Source organism: Notamacropus eugenii, chromosome 1, assembly GCF_028372415.1.
Source record: "Notamacropus eugenii isolate mMacEug1 chromosome 1, mMacEug1.pri_v2, whole genome shotgun sequence".
NCBI lineage: Eukaryota > Metazoa > Chordata > Mammalia > Diprotodontia > Macropodidae > Notamacropus > Notamacropus eugenii.
In genome coordinates, this window is record NC_092872.1 from 57,923,874 (window position 1) to 57,944,580 (window position 20,707).

Here is a 20,707-nt window from a genome sequence, read left to right on the forward strand (position 1 = left end):
AAAGGGCAAAGGGTCCTTCCTTCTCTCCTTACCTCGTACTCGGTCTTCATTGGCAAACTCTCTGCAGTCTGATTTAAGGTGGATGATTATTTTGGTTCCAGTTCTAACACCTGAAGCTTCTGCAATTTCAAATACTCCAGAGCTAGGAGGAAAGGAAGGGGAAAAAATAATGCCACATAAGTACGAATAAATCTTACAACAGAAAATATCTTATTTCACCTTAGGACATTTTCAAAGGCTAAACAAAAACTAAGCACAGATCCTAAGTGGTCAAAGGAATAATGATAGCTATTTGTTTGACTACAGCTGTTTCTCCTATACACTTTATCGTAACCAAGATGACAGGTTCCATTTCATGAAGACTACAGAGTACCAGCAAGCATGCTGCCTCTTAAGAGCATTCATCCCACCTGGTGCCTGAAGTCCTGGCTCTGTCCTCTAACAGCTGGGAGAGTGTGTGTGAAGCTAATCACTTCCTTTATCCCAGCCCTGATTTACTATTCTGTAAAATGAGAACAACAATGCTTACACTTACAGAAATGTACAAGATTTATTACTCATAGACAAATGGTGGTACAACGGACAGAGTGCTGGACCTGGAGTCAGAAAGGGCTGAGGTCAAATCCAGCCTCAGACACTTGCTAGTTGCGAAACCCTGAGCAAGTCATTTAACCTGTCTGCCTCAGTTTCCTCAACTGTACTATAGGATTAATATTAACACCCACCTCTCAGGGTTGTTGTCAGGATCAAATAAGATATCATTTGTAAAGCATTTAGGAGACTGCCTGGCACATAGTGGACACTTAAATGCTTATTCCCTTCCCCTTATTATTAAAGAGAAATTTAGGGCCCCAACAACTGCTGCTCTAATCTAGGGAAGGCTAGTTATTGCTTGTGGCTCTAACTAACAGGAATTCTGGAAGTACTTTGGAAAGATTCTAACTACTTTCCTGCAGCCTACCCAGGGATGTGCTCGTAAATGTTTAACAGCTGGCTATGAATTCAGAATAAACAAATACACATGACATATTTTTAACTTTAATCTACATTACTGACATATTTTCTATCACTTTTTTTAAGTCTAGACCAGTAGCATCAAACTCAAATAGAAATGGGGCCACCAAACATTAGTTAAGGATCCCTGCAAGTAGCATATTGACTTAGAAAACTACATTTTATGCATACCCTTTGACCCAGCAATATCACTACTAGGACTGTATCCCCAAGAGATCATAAAAATGGGAAAGGGTCCCACATGTACAAAAATATTTATAGCAGCACTCTTTGGAGTTGCCAAAAACTGGAAGTCAAGGGGATGTCCATCAATTGGGGAATGGCTGAATAAATGTATATGAATGTAATGCAGTACTATTGTGCCATAAGAAATGATGAACAAGAAGACTTCAGAGAGGCCTGGAAGGACTTATATGACCTGATGCTGAGTGAAAGGAGCAGAACCAGGAGAACTTTGTGCACAGCAATGACCAAAGTGTGCGAGAGTTTTTTCTGGTAGACTTGGAATTTTGTAATAACGCAAGAACTTCTTAAAAAAAAAAAAAAATCCCAATGGTGGTTCTCTAAGGCAAAATGCCTTCCACACTCAGAGAAAGAAATATGGAAGTCATTCGCAGAATGTAGCAGATCATGTTTGTGTATGTGTATGTTTTTGTGTATCATGTTTTGACTTGTTACATGATTTCTTCCATTTATTTTAGTCCGACTACATAGCATGACTATAGTGAAAATGTACTCAATAGGAAAGTATATGTAGAACCTATACAGAACTGTATGCAGTCATGGGGAGGGAGGGGGGTAGTGGGGGGTAAGTGTGGGGGGGATAAAATCTCAATTGTATGGCAGTGATTGTTAAACATTAAAAAATAATTTAAAAAATAATAATAAAATTAAATTAAATTAAAAAAAAGAAAACTACATTTTAGATTATCTATGTTCTATTGCATTTTTCCTTATTTTATTATATATTTCCCAAATGAATTTTAATCTGGCTCAAGCTGTAATTGTCTGACACCTCTTGTACAGACCATCAATAAAGCAAGCCCTGCTTTGAAGCATGTGCCATTTTCCAAGGTGGAAATGCTCTCGCTGAAAATTTAACAACTGACTCCCCTGGCAGCAGCTGTTTCAAGGACATCTCCGGTCCTACTGAGAATTTTTATGCTCTTCCTTCCAGGTCTTATGTTTCTATTGAACAGAAAAAAATCAAGCGGAAAAATCTTCTGCAAAAACATAGGAGAACAGGGAGAACCACACAAGGGGGTCTTAACAGGATCTTGCTTAAGTATTAATTTGGTTTTATTTTCATAAAATGAACATTGGACATTCATAGCATTGGCAGTTTTGTTATTAATAAGTAAATAAATATTTATTTAGTATTTCCTCTAAATCAGAGTTGCTGGCATTAGTGTTAGATATGATATGATCGAATAAAAATAAAACATGCTTTAGAAAATCAAAAGCAACATGAAATTTGTTAAAGCTGCAGAAGCCATTTTGTTTAAACCAAGGTAAGCTTCAGAAGCATCTACACAACTCGTGAGAAGTTCCACCCACCGATGATTATTTTGGGGGCTGAAAAGAGCAACAAAACACACTCCTTTATTAGAGAACACCTTTGGAAACTTCTCACAAAAGTAACAAAACTGTTTCACACAGACTGCACTAAACATCAACCCAATGAAGGTAAAAGGCTGAAAAAAGGCTGAAAAAAGCACTTCTGGTAGTAGCTAAGAATTGGAAACAAAGTAGATGGAGAATGGCTGAATAAACTGTGGGTACATGAATGTGATGGATATTACTATTGAGTTCTTAGAAAAAAATGAATACAGAGAAGCGTGGGAAGAATTAAGTGAAACAATGCAAAGTAAGCAGAACCAGAAAAATATTATACCAAACAACTAAAACAATTCGTAAAAGGAAAGTAACAATAAAAACAACAAACCAATCCAAAGTGAATGCTATAAATGACAAAGCATTTCTCCTTGCTTGGCATAGGTGGAGAACTATGGTGGTAAAAGCCTAAAGTCAATGTCAGACTTTTTTCATTATGTTTGGTTTTACTCGCCTGTTTAAAAATATTTTTAAAACATTCATTGTTATAAGATCAGTGTAAGAGGGTGAGGATTATTTAGTAGGGAATGAAATGAAAAAACATAAAATACAAAGTTATATATATGTATATACATATATTTTTTTTTACAAATGTCAATATCTCAAGTAGGAGACACTGTGGAAGCTGATGAGAATGCTGCAAACTTGTTCTCTTCAAAACATACAAAAAATATAAAGAGGGTTATAATCTATGATAAGAATGAAAGAAGGAAACTAGGAGGCCATGAAGGCTAACAGAAAAGGAAATCCGGTAGTTTAGGAAGAACAAAATGAATATCCTTTAGAAGAAAGAAACTGGAGCTGAGGCTTAAACTTATGATCTAACTTCTCTTTTTACTATCAAGAAAGCCTCAAAAGGAAACACTAATCCAAAATGTTAATGAGATGCTAAAAGAAACTAAGCTTCTCACACTGTCCAACACAGAAAATAGAGACTACTGAGAGAAGATGGTTAAAAAAGAAAAAAAGGGCAGAGCCAAGATGGCAGAGTAGAAAGATGCATATACTCTAGATATTCCCCCACCACTCATAAAATATCTGTAAAGAATGATTCTTAATAAATTCAAGAGCAGCAGAAGCCACAGAACGATGGAGTGGAGGAGACTTCCAGGGTGACCGGGAAGGCCAACGGGAAAGGTCTGTCGCACTGGACGTGGAGCGGAGCGCAGCCCAGTCCAGCCTAGCCTTGGCCTTTTCCCTAGTGAGAAGGCCTGGAGCAGGCCTTGGGGGAGGAATTCCCAGCAGCAGCAGTGGTTCACAGATCCCTCAATTCACAGGTGCCAAAGGTCAGTGAGAGGGCTTTGTCAGCTGGCAGAGAAGGGAGCATGGTCCCCCCCATAGCTCCGGCCACAGGCGGTGGCAGAGGCCTCAGCAGGCTGCAGCAGTTCCCACAGCGGGCAGTAGCCAGCATCCATTGTTGGAGGCCTCACTGTAAAGCCCCTGGGGGAACTGAGCAGCTGATCTGAATCTCAGCCCCTAGTGTTGGGGTGGTGGAACTGGAGGTGAGGTGATTGTGGAGAGGAAATTCGACTACTTACAGATTCTGGACACAAAAGCTTCTGGTTGAGCTCAGACCAGTATGCAAGCCTGATTGTGTCACCTTGGAGAAACTGAGATCTTACAGATAGCCAGAGTATACCCTATTCTTGACAAAGGACCCAAAAGTCAAGTAATTGGTTGGGAAAATGCCCAAAAAAGGGAAAAAAATAAGACTATAGAAGGTCACGTTTTTGGTGAACAGATATCTTCATCCATCCCTGCAGATGAGGAATAACAATGCTTACCATGAGGGAAAGACATAGAAGTCAAGGTTTCTGTATCCCAAACATCCAAAAGAAACATTCAATGGTCTCAGGCCATGGAAGAGCTCAAAAAGGATTTTGAAAATCAAGTAAGAGAGGTGGAGGAAAAACTGGGAAGACAAATGAGAGCCTGCTAAAGGAGATCCAAAAACATGCTGAAGAAAATAACACCTTTAAAAATAGGCTAACTCAACTGGCAAAAGAGGTTCAAAAAGCCAATGAGGAGAAGAATGCTTTCAAAAGCAGAATTAGCCAAATGGAAAAGGAGGTTCAAAAGCTCATTGAAGAAAATAGTTCTTTAAAAATTAGAATGGAACAGATGGAAGCTAATGACTTTATGAGAAACCAAGAAATCACAAAACAAAACCAAAAGAATGAAAAAAATGGAAGATAATGTGAAATATCTCATTGGAAAAACAGCTGACCTGGAAAAGAGATGCAAGAGAGATAATTTAAAAATTATGGGACTACCTGAAAGCCATGATCAAAAAGAGCCTAGACATCATCTTTCATGAAATTATCAAGAAAAACTGCCCTGATATTCTAGAACCAGGGGGCAAAATAAGTATTCAAGGAATCCACAGATCATTGCCTGAAAGAGATCCAAAAAGAGAAACTCCTAGGAACATTGTAGTCAAATTTCAGAGTTCCCAGGTCAGAGAAAATACTGCAAGCAGCTAGAAAGAAACAATTTGAGTATTGTGGAAATACAATCAGGGTAACACAAGATCTAGCAGCTTGTACATTAAGGGATCGAAGGGCGTGGAATATGACATTCCAGAAGTCAAAGGAACTAGAACTAAAACCAAGAATCACCTACCCAGCAAAACTGAGTATAATACTTCAGGGGAAAAAAATGGTCTTTCAATGAAACAGAGGATTTTCAAGCATTCTTGATGAAAAGACCAGAGCTGAAAAGAAAATGTGACCTTCAAACACAAGAATCAAGGGAAGCATGAAAAGGTAAACAAAAAAGAGAAATGATAAGGGACTTACTAAAGTTGAACTGTTTACATTCTTACCTGGAAAGATAATATTTGTAACTCTTGAAACGTTTCTCTGGGTGGTTGGTGGGGTTATGCACACACACGCACACACACACATATGGAAAGAGAAAGAGAGAGACAGAAAGAGAGAGAGAGAGACAGAAAGAGAGAGACAGAGAGAGCGAAAGCGCACAGGGTGAGTTGAATAGGAAGTGATCATACCTAAAAAAATAAAATTAAGGGGTGAGAGAGGAATATATTGGGAGGAGAAAGGGAGAAATGGAATGGGGCAAATTATCTCTCACAGAAGAGGCAAGAAAAAGCCTTTTCAATGGAAGGAAAAAGGGGGTAGGGGAGAGGGAAAAAGTGAAGCTTACTCTCATCACATTTGTCTCAAGGAAGGAATAAAATGTACACTCATTTTGGTATGATAACCTATCTTACAATGTAGGAAAGTAGGGGAGAAGGGGATAAGCAGGGTGGGGGGATGATGGCAGGGAGGGCAAATGGGAAGAGGGAGTAACTATAAGTAAACACTCTTGGGGAGGGGCAAGGTCAAGAAAGAGAATAGAAGAAATGGAGGAGCAGGATAGGATGGAGGGAAATATAGTTAGTCTTATACAACATGACTATTATGGAAGTCATTTTCAAAACTACACATATATAGCCTATATTGAATTGCTTGCCTTCTCAGTGGGGATGGGTGGGGAGGTAGGAAGGAGAGAAGTTGGAACTCAAAGTTTTAGGAACAAATGTTAAGTATTGTTCCTGCATACAACTGGGAAATGAGAAATACAAGTAATTGGGTATAGAAATTTATCTTGCCCCACAGGACAGAAGAGAAGATGGGAAGGGAGGGATGTTAGAAGGGAGGGCATTTTGGGGAAGGGAGAGATGGGGAGAAAATTTGGAACTCAAAATTTTGTGGAAATGAATGTTGAAAACTTAAAATAAATAAATAAATTAAAAAATAAAAAAAATAAAAGAATAAAAAACCTACAAAATTTAAAAATAAATAATGAAAAATGCTAGTATATAACTAACAATTGTGGACGGCAATCTAAAGCAAGAAAAGTAGAAAACTATACAAGATCTCTCAAGAGACATCCTCAAATGAATAAATGACATTCAAAGAGATTAGCCATGATTTAGCATTATTTAAAAATAATAATCATAGGACCAGAGAAAAGAAAAATTTGATGTTAAGAAAATTCCCCTTCTCCTCCCTGCATATCATACAGATGCCTTTTGCTATTCTCTCCTTCTTCACCCACCTCATTTGAAGAGGTGGCCTTACTCCTTACCAAGGCTAACCCTTCTACCTATTCGAGTGATCCCATTCCATACTATATCCATCTCCCTCCCTCTCTTCCCCTATCTCTCACTTAACTTCAATCTGTCCTTGTCTACTCATTCCTCTACAGCCAACATACCCACGTCCATCCTGCTATTGCTCATACATCTCTTCTGCCCTTTATGGCTAAGCTCCCTGAGAAGGCCATATACAATAGGAGCCTGTACTTTCTCTGATTTCTCTCTTCTTAACTCCCTATGATCTGGCTTACGACCTCATCATTCTGAAAACATGAAATCAACTTTGCAACTCACACCTCCTCAGATCGCTTCCCAAACCACCTGCAGGAAGTCACATCACATACTGGCTCTCAGGCCAGTTTCTTTTTACATATTTCCCTGTCAGATTGTGAGCTCCTAGAGGGCAAGAAGTCTCTTGTGCCTTTCTCTGCATTTCTATCACTTAGCACTGTGCCAGGAGACATTTGACTGACTACTAAGTGATTTTAGCCACACAGTATCACACAGAAAGTAAATGTCAGGTGGGATTTTAATGCAGGATTTTCTAATTCCAAGGCAATCACTCTGTCCTCTACTTCATGCTACCCCTACCATATTTATAATCTTTTGAAGAACCATGACATTCTAACATAGAATGCCATAATTTATTCAACTATTTTTCAGATGGTTTTTAATTTTTTTCCTATTACAAAAAATAGCTATGAATATATTTTTTAAAATACATAGCTCCTTTTCCCCCTTTAAGTGACTTTAGGATAGATTCCTAACAAAAGAATAACAGAGGTGAAAGTGTTGAAGAAAATTCTGTGCTTTGTATTTTATGCACAAGACTTCCAAAATAATTTTTATTTATCTATGACTATTCTAAGGAAGAAATATTTAAATATAAGAATCTCTTTATACCTTAGGACACCTAATTCAAGTCATTTTGATGTCACAAAGTAAATTTCAGTGATCAGTCAAGAGCAAGCAAAGATCCACACTGCAGTTAACAATTCAGTTACCAGTTTGCTTCACAGTGAAATCTAGGTGGTCGAAAAACAATCCAAAATATACTTCTATAGACTTAATCAAAAAGGTTTCTTGTTTCTAATAAGTGGATCATTAACCTAATCTCTCCAGGGAATTGAAAAAAAGTACTACTTCCAGATCAGTCAATCAAGGTTCACCCCCTTCTCCCCAGCCTTTATCAGGAGACAGCTCTAATTAGTTTAGGAAGAAGTTCTCCACAGACTCACAAAAGAGAGGAGAGCAGAACATTGTTTTGGAATTGAGAGAAAGACTGGTAAGAGCTTCTCTTAGAGATCAGTCCAAAGGCCTCTCAGTAGGTTAATCTTTAAATTCTTTCTTAAAATTTCAAAATGAAGGAGGGAAGGGACATTTAATTTGCTTTCGCAAAAAGTATGAACAGTTCTGTGTACTTTATAACATATTGCTATTCTGTTCTCTAAACAGCTGGATCATTCTCTCCAACAACGTATCAGTGCCCTGACAACATTGGATTTTATACTTTTTTAAGCTACTTTTGACATTCGGTTGTTATTTGATAGAGTTGTTAGGCAGATAACTGGAGTTTATTGAGTAGGAAGTGACATGGTTGGATCTGTGCTTTAGGAAGTCACTTTAGCAATTTAAAGGGTGGATTGGATTGGGGAGAGACTTGAGGCAGGCAGACTCAATAGCAGGATAGTACAACAGTCTAGGCATGAGGTAATGAGGGTCTGGACCTCAGAGCAATGGCAGTGTCAGATGAGAGAAACAGGCTAATTAGAGAGATATTACAAAGGTGAAATCAACAGGTCTTGCAACAGATTTAACATGGGGGTTCTGAGGATGTTGAGGAGCTGAGGATGACACCTGGGGGACTGGGAGGATGTTGTAAAAGGAAAGTTTGCAAGTGAGAGGAATACTTGAGGAGGAAGATACCAGTTCAGTTTTGGTCATGTTGAATTTAACATGTCTACTGGACATCCAGTTCTGAGGTCTGAAAGGGAGTTGATGTGAGAGACTGGAAGTTATTAGAGGTTGGGGCAGGATAAGTAGACTGGGGAATCATCAGCATAGAAATGGTAATTAAATCTATGGGGGCATATGAAATCAGTAACTGAAGTAGTATAGAAAAAGGAGGTTCAGACTGACCCTTGGGTGTATTAACAGTATTAATTGGGTGTGATGTGCATGACCATCCTACAAAGGAGACTGAGAAAGGCAGTATGATAGATAAAAAGAGAACCAGGAGAGAGTGGTGTCTTGAAAACCTAGAGATGTCTTAAGAAGGTGACTGGCAGTGTCAAAAGCTGCAAGGAGGTCAAGAACAATGAGAAATGAGAAAAGTCACTGGATTTGTCAATTAGGAAATCATTGGTAACTCTGGAGAGAGCAGGTTCAGTAGAATAATGAGGCTAGAAGCAGGATTATAGACTGTTAAGAAGAGGAGAAAGTGAAGACACCTATTGGCAATGGATTTTCAATAAGTTTAGCTACAAAGGGCAAAAGGGATATAGGACAATAGTGAGGATGGAGTTAGGGGTGAGGGAGGAGATAGCAGCTGAGTGATAAAAGATGAGAAGGGAAAAAGAGGGAGCTCTCAGCAAATTGCCTCAATTTTTTCTATAAAATATAAGACAAAGTTCTTAGTTGAGAGGGTGCGGGGAGAGGAAGCCATGGGAGGTTTGAGGAGGGATGAAAAGGTTTGAAAAAGTCAGTGAGAAAGTAAGTTAATTAGAAAGTATAGAAGGTCTGCGTTATATAACAAGTGAGGGCCATTTGAGGTTGTATAGCATAAATTCATATTGGTCTCAGAGTAGTCAAGATTTTCTCCACCATTTTCCAGCAGCAAATTTATAGGAGCAAAAGCAAAAAATCATCCAAGGCCGAGATTTGACAGGGAAAGATCAGCAATATGATAAGGAGCTGGGGACTCAAAAGAAGAGTGCTGAGTAGAGTTGAATTGGCTCATTAAGGAGCCAAGATGGAGAAGAGAGGAGAGATAGAGTAGTGTAAGGGTGACCTGGAAGAGAACTGAGGAATCAAGGGAAGTCCTAGTATGGACAAGGAGTAGGATTTGGTAAGGGAAGAAAGATGGAGTGGTAGAAAACCTATAGATTAAGGCCAGTTAAGGAGATTTTGGAATTCTTGAACATGGGGGGGTGGAGTACTTGTGGGCAACAGCAAAATCAAAGATAACCATCTTTAAGGCTGAGGTGGGTGGAAGACAAGGTCATGGGAGTGAATATGTTACAGAACTGAGTGGTTAGCGTGTTTGAGGAAGAGACAATATGTACAATGAGGCCCCTTAGTCTGAGGGGAGGAGAGGGCATGAGTTAGCGAAGAGAGAAAAATTATGAACTAGCTACTGAACTCAGTGAGAAAGGAGGGAGAGTGACCTTGAGGTCTGTAGAACAGCTGTGCAGTCAAATCAAACAGAAATGTCCCCCGGAGGGTGCGTACTGACTTAGAATACCACAAATTAGTATTATCTACATAGTATTATGTTTTAATTTTATTTTTGTTGAACATTTCTCAATTACATTTTAATCTAGTTCTGGGTTCCTGAGTTTTGCAGTTGCTAGTAAGACACCTCAGTTGTAAGCAAATTACCAGAATTTTAACTGAGTGGTAAATATAGATTACATGAACCTCAAAGGGAGGAGAGATTCCTCAATCGTAGAGGTATAAGGAGAACCTGGAAGTGATAATGGGGAACAACTTCACTGTCTCAACCAGTGAGTCAAGTGGAATGAGTGTAAATGCATCTAGTACTGGAAAGAGTGTTCAGGGAAGCTGTTAACAAGAGAGAGCCAGGTCTTGGTGACTGCTAAAAGATGGAGGGAGTTGGAGAATTAAAGATTTAGGATGAAGGAAAGTTTGTTGCCTATGAAAAAGGCATTCCAGAGAGCACTGTGGATGGAGCAGGTAGTACTGGACTGAAACTGAGTGGAAGGGTTGAGGGGAACGAAATAATGAACTAGATCATATGTTCCCCAAGTGAGCAATACTGCCCCCTGGGGGTGCTGGAACAATCCAGTGGGGCAGTAATAGCCTTGGATGCCACTGAGGGGCACTGAATAAAAATAAGGGGGTGATGGAAGCATAAAGAGAAGAAAATTTTGAAAAACTGTTCATACATATTTCACCTGAAGCACTGAACAGAGTTAAAGCTATAGTGATTACATTAGATTCTAAATAAACACACAAAATGCAAAATATAACTGATCAGTGATCAAGTCTGTCAACAAGTCTTAACAAGCAGGTATTGGCAGGTGAGCATGTCATACACTGTGGGAACTCTAGCATGCAATGGAAGAAATATGTGTGTAATAATTTGTTCACAATGATATGATATGGTTACGTGTCATCAAAATGTCAACGCAGGCAAAAAAAGCACACATTTTTAATAAATTATTAAATTTAAGATGTGTAATTTTTTTTTTGAAACAATGCAAATTTCCAAAAAACCATCAAAGGGTTAAAGAAATTTTTGAGTGGGGCACTGAGTAATTTTTTTTTTTTTTTGGAGTGGTAGGTCAAATAAGTCTGGAAACCTTTGAATTGGGTGACGGGATGGGGAATGAAGTTTGGATGATGACCTACACAGGTTCAAAATCAATGGGATGTATATGGTATGAACACGTGTGGTTATGTTCATCAATGAGTAGACGATACCACTCAATGGCACCTTTATGTTGCCATCTCTATCCTGTGAAGAGTGCAACTGCCTTCAGGGGAAAGCCCTAAGGCCAAAAGGTCTAGAGACTTACTGGCATTTAAGTTAAATGCAAATTATAAACCACTTGCAGGCCACTTGTTCTGCTGTTCTCAGTAAATGGTGCTTCATCCCTTTGTGATATTCCTATGCTGTCTACTAGGCTGTTAATATAATACATGACAAGAGGAGGCTGGAGATAAGGAAGGAGACAAATGCAGCCCAAGATGGAAGAAACCCAGTCAGATGGGAGGTCCCATTTCACTTCTCTTCCCTCTAAAGGTTGGAGAAGAGGTAGCAGGAAACAGAAAGCCTGAGGTCAGAGGGAACGCTGCTTCTCTTCTAGGGAGGGTCTCCACATTACAGGAGGAGAGAAATCAAGGCACAAGGACATGGAAGTTGCCTTTTTCTGAGGCAGATAGAAGGTGTTTAATTGTATCAACCGGATAGTAGGAGATGGGAGGCCCAAAGGCAGAGGAAGATCTTGCCCTCTTTTCACCTGAGGGTGGAGATCAGATGGGGATAATGATAAAGCAGAAGTGTGGAGAGTCATGATGGCCCAGATGAATGTTGGCTTAGCCCCTTGTTGCCTTCTCTCAGGAGACATATACAGCAGGAGATGGAAGGTGGTGGTCAGAAGAAAGCCTTAATACTCAACAAATGTTAAATAAATCTAGTACTTGAAATCCTGAAATACTTCAAGAATCAAAAGTGCATCAGTTTGGGTATGCCTTCCATATGTAGAATAAAACCCTCCAGAGGTCAGTGAACAGTTTCATGACTGCAGAGGCCAAAAACTTCATTACCCAATGTTCAAACCTCTGATGAACAGATAAACTGCGTAAAAGGTTCAATTTGGTATCTTAGATTTTCAACTCAAAACACTTAAGAAATATTTGGAAAGTACTTACTATATAGAAAAAACCGACAAATATCTTATCTCTGTAAACAAAAGCTTGCAAAATTCTCTACATCTCACATGGCTGATAACTCATCATTTACCACAGCAAGCATCAATGGCTTATCAGAAACTGACATACAGATGTCACCTAACAATCCAAACAGATTCCTTCCATTCCAAGGCTAAGTAGTTTCTTTCCAAATTAGTGATTTTTCAACTTATAATTCAATTGCAAACAGGAGACACCTGCCCACATGGGGGGGAAAAATCATTATCCCTCCCTTTGTGACATTCCCAAATAATCTACTAAGCTGTCAATACATTACATGCCAAGTGCTAGTCCTTAGGGCCTAGCTTTCCTTCAAACACTCACCCATCTGAGAGCCACTGGTAAGCTGGGCTCCCAGGCTCTGCTGACTGTGAATAAACTTCCACCTTGTCAGCTACCATGAAAGCAGAGTAAAAGCCCACTCCAAACTGCCCGATGATCTTGCTGCTTGCCTCACTCTGGTTCTGTAGGGCATCCAGAAATGCCTGTGGTGAAAAGGGGGAGTCAAAGTGGTCAGTTTACCATGCTGGAGTATTTTCCATTCTTCTACAGGGAGGCAACTGGCAGATATATCCATTGTATAATCTTTCTAAAAGACACCCAAGCTCAACCCAAATGAATTCCTAAAGGGGATATGCCCATTTGGGGCAAGGTGGTACTCATGAATAATCTTTGGTGATCTCTATTAAGACTCTCTGGGCAGTGAACAAACCTTTGCTGGGACCTTCATGTTAAATGAGATCAACTTTACGAAAACATGATGGGAGAGTGACATGGCTAGACAAGTTTCTTTTGTGAAACTATCTGGAGGTTTTAGTGGACTATCAGCTTAATATAAGTCAACTGTTATATGATCTAACAGTGAGAAAGCTAATGCTATCCTAAGCTGCATTAAGGAAGACAAAGTGTCTAGAACAAAAGAGGTAATATTTCTGCTAAATTCAGTCTGTGGCATCACATTTCAGAGAAGATAAAGATAACCTAGAGTAATCCCAAAGCGCAAGAGCTGAAGAACATGACATATATATGATATGGTTGAAGACTGGGGATGTTTAGCCTATAAAAGATTTAGTAAAGAGATGAGGCTGTCTGCAAGTATTTGGAGGGCTGTCGAAGGAATTAAATATACTTGTTCTGTTTGGTACCAGAAAACAGAAATAGAAGAAATAAGTAGAAGTTGCAAAAACATATTCTGCTTATAATAAGAAAAAATTTGAACAGAATACACAGAAGTGGAACGGACCACTTGAGAGGTAGTGCCCTCCTCTTCACTGTACTCTTTAAGCCAGTACAAGCTGATTTAGATGGCTCCTGAGGTCCAGCCTATCTCTTAAGAGTCTTCATGATTCTGTGGAGTTAACTAAACTAGGAATTAGTAGCTTGCCTTCAACATGACCTGTCTCTCCCTTATATTAACCTTATTTGCTCCTTACTGTTCCTTCTTCTACCTTCAGATTAGCCCATTGTCCTTCTTATGCCTAACTGGCTTTTCCATTTACATCCTGGTGTCCTCAGTTTACTTATTTCTCTTGATGGTTTTACCATCTTCTGAGGAACCCGGGCACTTTGACTTCATCTTTGGTCTGCTGCTCTGTCTTACCCACATATCCAACTAATTGCCAAACTCTACTTACGTATGCAATACTCCTTATATCCATTTTTTCCTTTCCAAATTCATTTAGCAATTATCTTACTTAGGCCATCTTTAACTCCAAAACTGGGTAAGAGCCAATTCACTTATTTTCCTCTGTCCACTAGCCTGTTCTTTTCTCAGTCTATCCTTCACAGTGTTGTCTGCATATCTATCCTAATGTACCATTCAGATAATATTAAAACCTTAATAGATCTTAAAACCCTTCAGCAGGTTCCTGTTACCCAGTGAATAAAGTATAAACATGACATCCTCCATAATCTAGCACCAATCTACCTTTCTAGGCTTATTTCACAATCCTTGATGTATCCTATGTTCTACTCAAATCTGATTAATCTCCGCTCCTTGTTCTTGTCTTGATTTCTCACACTCTGCTTAAGCAGGCTGTCATCCCTGGAGTGAACTTTCTACCTCCTTCTCAAAGTCCTATCTATGTCCATCTTTGTCTACTGAAATCTCTCTTACTTAAAGACTCAACTATGATATTAGCCCCTCTACAAAGTCTGAAAATAACCTCACTCTGCTCAAATTTCTGAGTATTCTATCTACACCAGTAATTTATTTACATATTGAACATCAGTCCCTTTTCACCCTAACACCCCAAAAAGCCAGTGAACTATCTGAAGATGGAAATATTTTATTTCATCACTGTAAACCTGTTGTCCAAGACAGTGACCATCACATTACAAACACAACATACTTATTGGGTCGAATCCCTGAAGTTCTAAATCTATCCCCAAAAAGAATGATAAAAAGTTGCCTCCGGTTCCAAACAGCAAAACTATTAAAGTCAGTGGAGTATTTATTAACACCTTTCCCACTATCTTTTGTTTAAAATAAAAATAAAAACAAAAACAAAAACCCTTTTATTTTAGTTTTTCATTAGATTCTAAATTCTTCAGAGATAAGGGCATATACCTGAAGTCTACATCGACTTCATCATTATAATAAAATATAATCAATGACTGCAACAACAGAAAGAAAAATGGAAATAACAGTGGGACTTAATAATATAGCTATCAAACTTATAAACATTTAAAGTTCATTTCTATAGTTAGTTTCAAAGTCAAAATTGGTCCTATAGGTCACAATAACTGGTTTGCCTCCATGAAATAGTTTTAATGGTGGCAAAGAGATCAATCTAGAACCATTAAGGAAATACCCAAGAACCAAACACTCTGGCCCAAACATATACTACACAATATAATCTTGAAAATTTCTAAAACAGTAGTCTTAGGAAAATGATTTATATGAAACTTCACAATGCTGAAACAGCAATATGTGAGGCAGAGTCCAAAGCAGATTAAGGTTTGCTTTCAAAGAGGTTTATTTTGAAGGTAATTGTTCTAAAAAGAAAGGGCCCTTGGTTGCTGAAGCTAAGAGCCAAAAACCCTTACAAAAAATTAAACAGGCAATGAGGAATTTACATACCTTTGAGCCTGATCTAGCAATAGTTCCCAGGTTGGACACCAACTCCTCTTGTGTCATGCCAATGCCAGTATCCTGAAGGAGAAAGCCAAGTAATATTAATACCACTAAAAGACAATCTGCTAGGTCTTCCCCTGAACTATTTAACTTTATGAATGTCCTACAACAAATGGGCACAGTGATTCAGAACATTCATGGCAATAAAATCTTTAAAAAAGCACTAGAGTGATGTGATAATATGGGAAAAGTTATTCTATTGTGGTTTAGTGTAGAATAGTAGGCAGGCAGCCAGGAAGTCTGAATTCTACCCAGCTCTTTCCCTAACTTAAGCAAATCCCAGAATTTCAGAATTGAAAAAGACCTCAGAAGACAACTAATCCAATGTACATTTGACCAAGGATCCAAAAACTGGTCATCTAACCTTCGGACTGAAGACTTTTAGTAAGGAAAAAAATCCATCACCTTTGAAGCAGTCCACTCCACCTTTTGGAAAGCCCTAATTATTAAAAGGACTTTCTCTACATTGAACCAAAGTCTGCTTTTCTAGAGCTTCTATTTCATGCTCCTAGACCTGCCTTCTGGGGCTAAATAAAACCAGTTGCTTCTTCTCCTTTGTAGATCTGAGTCTCATAATTTGTAGAACGAGAGGCTTAGACTAAATTACCTCCAAGATTACTTCCCACTCTAATATCCTATGATTTCATGATTCAAATCCTATCCATTCATCATTAGAAGAAACAAGGACTACAAAAAATGACCTTCTTCCTATGGAATAAAATATGGAAAGAAGGTTTTACATTTTCCATCATGGAAATAGGAATTCTTTTATTGGTTCTTTGTTGCCCAATTACTCAAAAATTTGCCTTAGTTAGCTTATTTGACTGAAAAGTTTGCTGACCTTTGCTTCACACCACCCTTTAGAGTAGGGGGACGGATAAATAAGTTTGTTCCCAATGGCCTGAGTATGGTTTTTCAAGTTAGTCCTGGTCTTAACATACACTAGTATTCAGGAACTATCCAAGGAAAAGAGAGGTTTAAAGAGCCACAGAACCTGTCAGCAGGACTAGAAATGCATGAACATTTTGGCTATACCCCTAATCTGGCAATGCATCCCTTAGTAAATATGCCAGGATGTTTGGTATAGTTTTAAGGTGGGGATCAGGGGATAGAAAGAAGGTAGTTGAGAATGAGAGATAGTATTCTGAGTATTTATGGCTTGAAATATGAAGCAGTTATATCCTCCAAATAGTAATTTGGGATTTGTGAATGGTTTAAAGGGCAGCTATGTTTCTGGAATGTTGATAAACTATTAAAATTTTACTATTTTCTGTAGATTACTGTTTAACTATCCTATTATCACCATCTAACTTTGCTCCTTGAAGTTAAAGTATTTTTGAGGATGTTTTAGTTACTACTCCATAATAATGAGAGATAGTGCTACATAATAATTTATAATCATCATAGGAATGTGCATCTGAATATATCATCAAATCTCAATGGAATCTTGGGATTGAGGACAAGGACAACACATAACTTACAGGTTGTGTTCTGAAAGTCAGGCTGTTCTTCATTATATACAAAGTACAAGAGGGTATATTATCTCACTTCCAGAATGAATCCATATGCTATAGGTGACGTACTTTAAATTATTTTCCAGGCTTTGTATACTTCATTGCTTTATAAATGCAAATCTTTGATAATGCCTATGTTTTGTTGTTTTGTTGTTTTTTTTTTTTACACTGAAGAGAATGGTTTGGCAAAAAGAATACCAGATAGGGAGTTTGAAGGTCTGGGTAAGAGCTGTGACAGTGAGCAAATACTCAAAAACTTTTGGGGCCTATTTTCTTATTTGTAAGATAGAGATAATTAGATAAACACTACCTACCTAATTAGTTTACATGATGTAAAACATATGTAAATGTTATTACACAAACATCTGGATTTATAAAACAGGTAATCTCAAGTATCCTTCATTTTTCAAAAGATTTATTTACAAGTTCTTTTACATAGTGAGCTTTCCTCATACATTCCCAACCCACATTCAAAGTATGTATCAAAAAAATCTTAATTTTTAATTGAGAACCTGTAGGTATTTATTCAGGTAAAGAAACAGTATAATATAGTGTAAAAAATGAAGGAAAAGAATTTGAAAGACCTGAGTTCAAGTCTCAGCTGTTAACATTTACAAGCTATGTGACTTTGAATACGCTACTTACCTTTCCTGGGCCTTGGATTCCTCATTTGTAAAATGAATCGGCTAATTTCTAATTTCCTTCAAGTTCTAATACACTATGATTTTGTGAATTTTTTTTTTAAAAAGTAAAAACACAACTATAAGTGCTATTATGTCACATTTAAGTTAAAAATGACAAAAGTTTTCAGGATAAACATTTATTTGGATGGAAGGTGACAACCAGAAATGACCATTATCACATAAATGTTTTCTCCTTGACTTCAGTGCCTAATGCCATTTTGTCCTTCTTTAGATTTTAAATCCACTAGGAAAAAGATATGAAAATGTAACTATTTAAGGAATATACAAAAATCACATATTTTGGTATTAAAAATTCCATTACTATATGAAAAAAAGGAGAGGTACAACCCAGTTGAAGACAGCATTTCTAACAAAGCAATTTGAGTATTACTCTGGACACCAAATCGCTATTATTTTGTCCTAAAAGTCACACAGCAAGTTAGTGTTAATATACGTGTATGAGAAAGGAACAGTGAGAATGAAAACATAAACCTAACAACTGGCTCTGGTCACGACACTAAACAGACCTGCAGACGCCTAATGCAAGAGCCTCACTTCTTACCGTCAGTGTTTGGACCAAGAGCTCCCATAATGAATGAAGAACGAGTTAAATCAAGCACTTGCTGCCAAGCATTTAATCATTTATGAACAGGGAGACAAAAATCCTTTGGTATCAATACAAACTGTGCTCTTCTTCACACGGCTGCGTCACACCAGAAAACTCATGCACTTCCCACTGGAAGCCGCCAGATGGTGCTGTTCCTTACTACCAGTCATTTTTCTCAAGAAAAATCCCTAAAGAGCGAATCCCAAAAGGACAAGCCTCAACAAAGAGTCAGGCATCTTCTTCCACACAGGTGGACCCCCTCTGGACAAGGAGGAAGCATGCCTGGCCAAGAAAATGCAGGTGCATAATGCAAAATTAAGAGGACAAAAACTATTTATGAACCATATAATCTCTTCCTGACTAGAATGAACTTTTCCAAGCCGTTAAACCATTTCTTTAAGAAAAGAGACCAGGCCTTGATTTTCCTTAACAGTTTCTTTAGTGCTTTTACAATAGAATCTTTTGATATACATGCTAAGTAATATTTATGGGAATTTATGTGTAATAACTAGGAAAAAACAGGTAACAGCATTTATTACTGGTTTATATTTGCAAAGTATTTAGAGAAAACTAAAGTTCACAGAGGGGAAATGCTTTACTAAGATCCAACAGCTACAAAGTCAGGACTGTGAGCTTCTACAATCCCATGCCACCCAGGTCACAGCTCAAGCAGAGAGGCTGCAGCATGTTGCCTCAATAAATGTTTGCTGAATTTCTGAAGAGGAAGAAAAATCAAAGAATTTCCCTCAAAACTAACCAAAGGAGAAGGGGAATGACCCAAGGCCGAAATGATTCCGTTATCACTTCCTGCTCTAGACACCTTAAAATACAAGAGTGTCAAAGATAAAGGTAGCAAAGCAGAAAATGAACTCAGAATGACAGGTCCTGGGTCTGAGGATACCTTCAGAAGGAACAGTGGAAGGAACAGCAACAGCTTGGATATCCTTGAGATATGGATAAACCTATTTGGGATCTGGGTTTTTTTGACCAGAGTATACAGACAAATAATTACTTTTGTGACTTAAAGGCTAGAATGAGTCTCTACCTCATAGATGCTGTATGAAACCAATAACACTACCAGACAAATACAGAAAAAAAACTCCCAAGTTGCAGATGAATTCCATTCACAAATGTTCTGTGCATGAAAGCTGACTCAGGACAGAACCATACTCCCTCTATAATCTATACCCACCTTGTACCAAACTCACTAGAATGGGACTGAAATGACCTAGGTTCAAGCCCCCTCTCTCCACTTACTAGTGATGTGGTCATGGCAAAGTTCTTTTCCCTCTTTGGTTCTTTAAGTCCTTATCATCATTCTCTCAAGACTGACTGAAGATGGAGAAGAAACATTTAGAAAGGCAAACAGGAGACCTGTAGAAATCAGGACAGGGTAAGCAACAGTGTGAAAGGGAGGTTTCAAGAGGTCAGGAAAGCAGAGGGGCAGCTAGGTGGTGCAGTGGATAGAGCACCAGCCCTGCAGTCAGAAGCAGAAATGAGGTCTGAGGAAAGGCCCCTGGATTTGGCTATTAAAAGATAGATTCCTAGTAACCTAGGAATAAACAGGTGAGTGATGAGGTTATGCAAATGAGATTGAAAAGGGACTAAGAATGTAGTGGAGGTGAGCAAAGGAAGAAAGAAGTGTAGCTTTTTCCAGAAGTTTAGCTGAGCAAAGGAAGACAAATGCAGAATAAGAGGGGACCAAAGAACGAACTGGAGGTTTTTTAAGGATGGGGTAGATCTAGGCATGTCTGTAACCAACAGAGAAGGAGATGGTGGATAAAGGAGATGGGAAGATTAAAAGGACAAGCTTTTGGGATGATCTCTTCTTTGAGTGTGCATCAAGGGGAGAAAGTAGGAGGATGACTTGAAGCACTAAGCTGAAGAGAAGAATGAGCTCATGACAGATGGCTTCTAAGAAGTATGAACTGAGGTTTTCTGATGGGATGGAGAGAAGGCTGAGGTTGGCTTGAGGAATAGAAGGTTAGAATTGATGTTGAGAGAGTAGGATAGCTAAGCAGAGAAGAGAAAAAGGACTGGCATACAAACAGGGAGGGACTGAGATAAAAGTGTAAATTTACAGTGAACTCAGAAAGCACAGTTGTGTGACTTTTTTGGCATTCAGCAATCTATGGATAATAGCAGAGAAGGTAGATGAGAATAATCTAGGATTACAGTTTAGAAACGTATAAATGGCAACAGGACAAAAGGGCAAGAGACTCAAGGATAACAGATAAAACAGAATTAAACTGGTTGATGATGGAGTCAAGATTGGGAAAGGAGGAAAACAGGCTAAAGCAAGAATGAAGACCTGGAAAAGCACAGAGAGGTGAAAAGATTGGAGGCTGCAGGAAAGATAAAGTTGGAGAAACTGTGACATTC

The 20,707-nt window shown here is 38.4% G+C and overlaps 1 protein-coding gene across 2 annotated transcripts in view; it reads right to left on the bottom strand.

The window, feature by feature from the left end:
- The window catches only part of TRAP1 (TNF receptor associated protein 1), an 84,329-nt gene that overhangs the window by 17,359 nt on the left and 46,263 nt on the right, over positions 1-20,707 (bottom strand). For both annotated transcript variants that reach the window (XM_072603235.1, XM_072603241.1), the window contains exons 5-7: positions 15,468-15,539; positions 12,710-12,870; positions 33-142 (exon numbers count right to left, since the gene is read on the bottom strand). In XM_072603235.1, the coding sequence (XP_072459336.1) occupies positions 33-142; positions 12,710-12,870; positions 15,468-15,539 (343 nt within the window). The remainder of the gene's footprint in view (positions 1-32; positions 143-12,709; positions 12,871-15,467; positions 15,540-20,707) is intronic.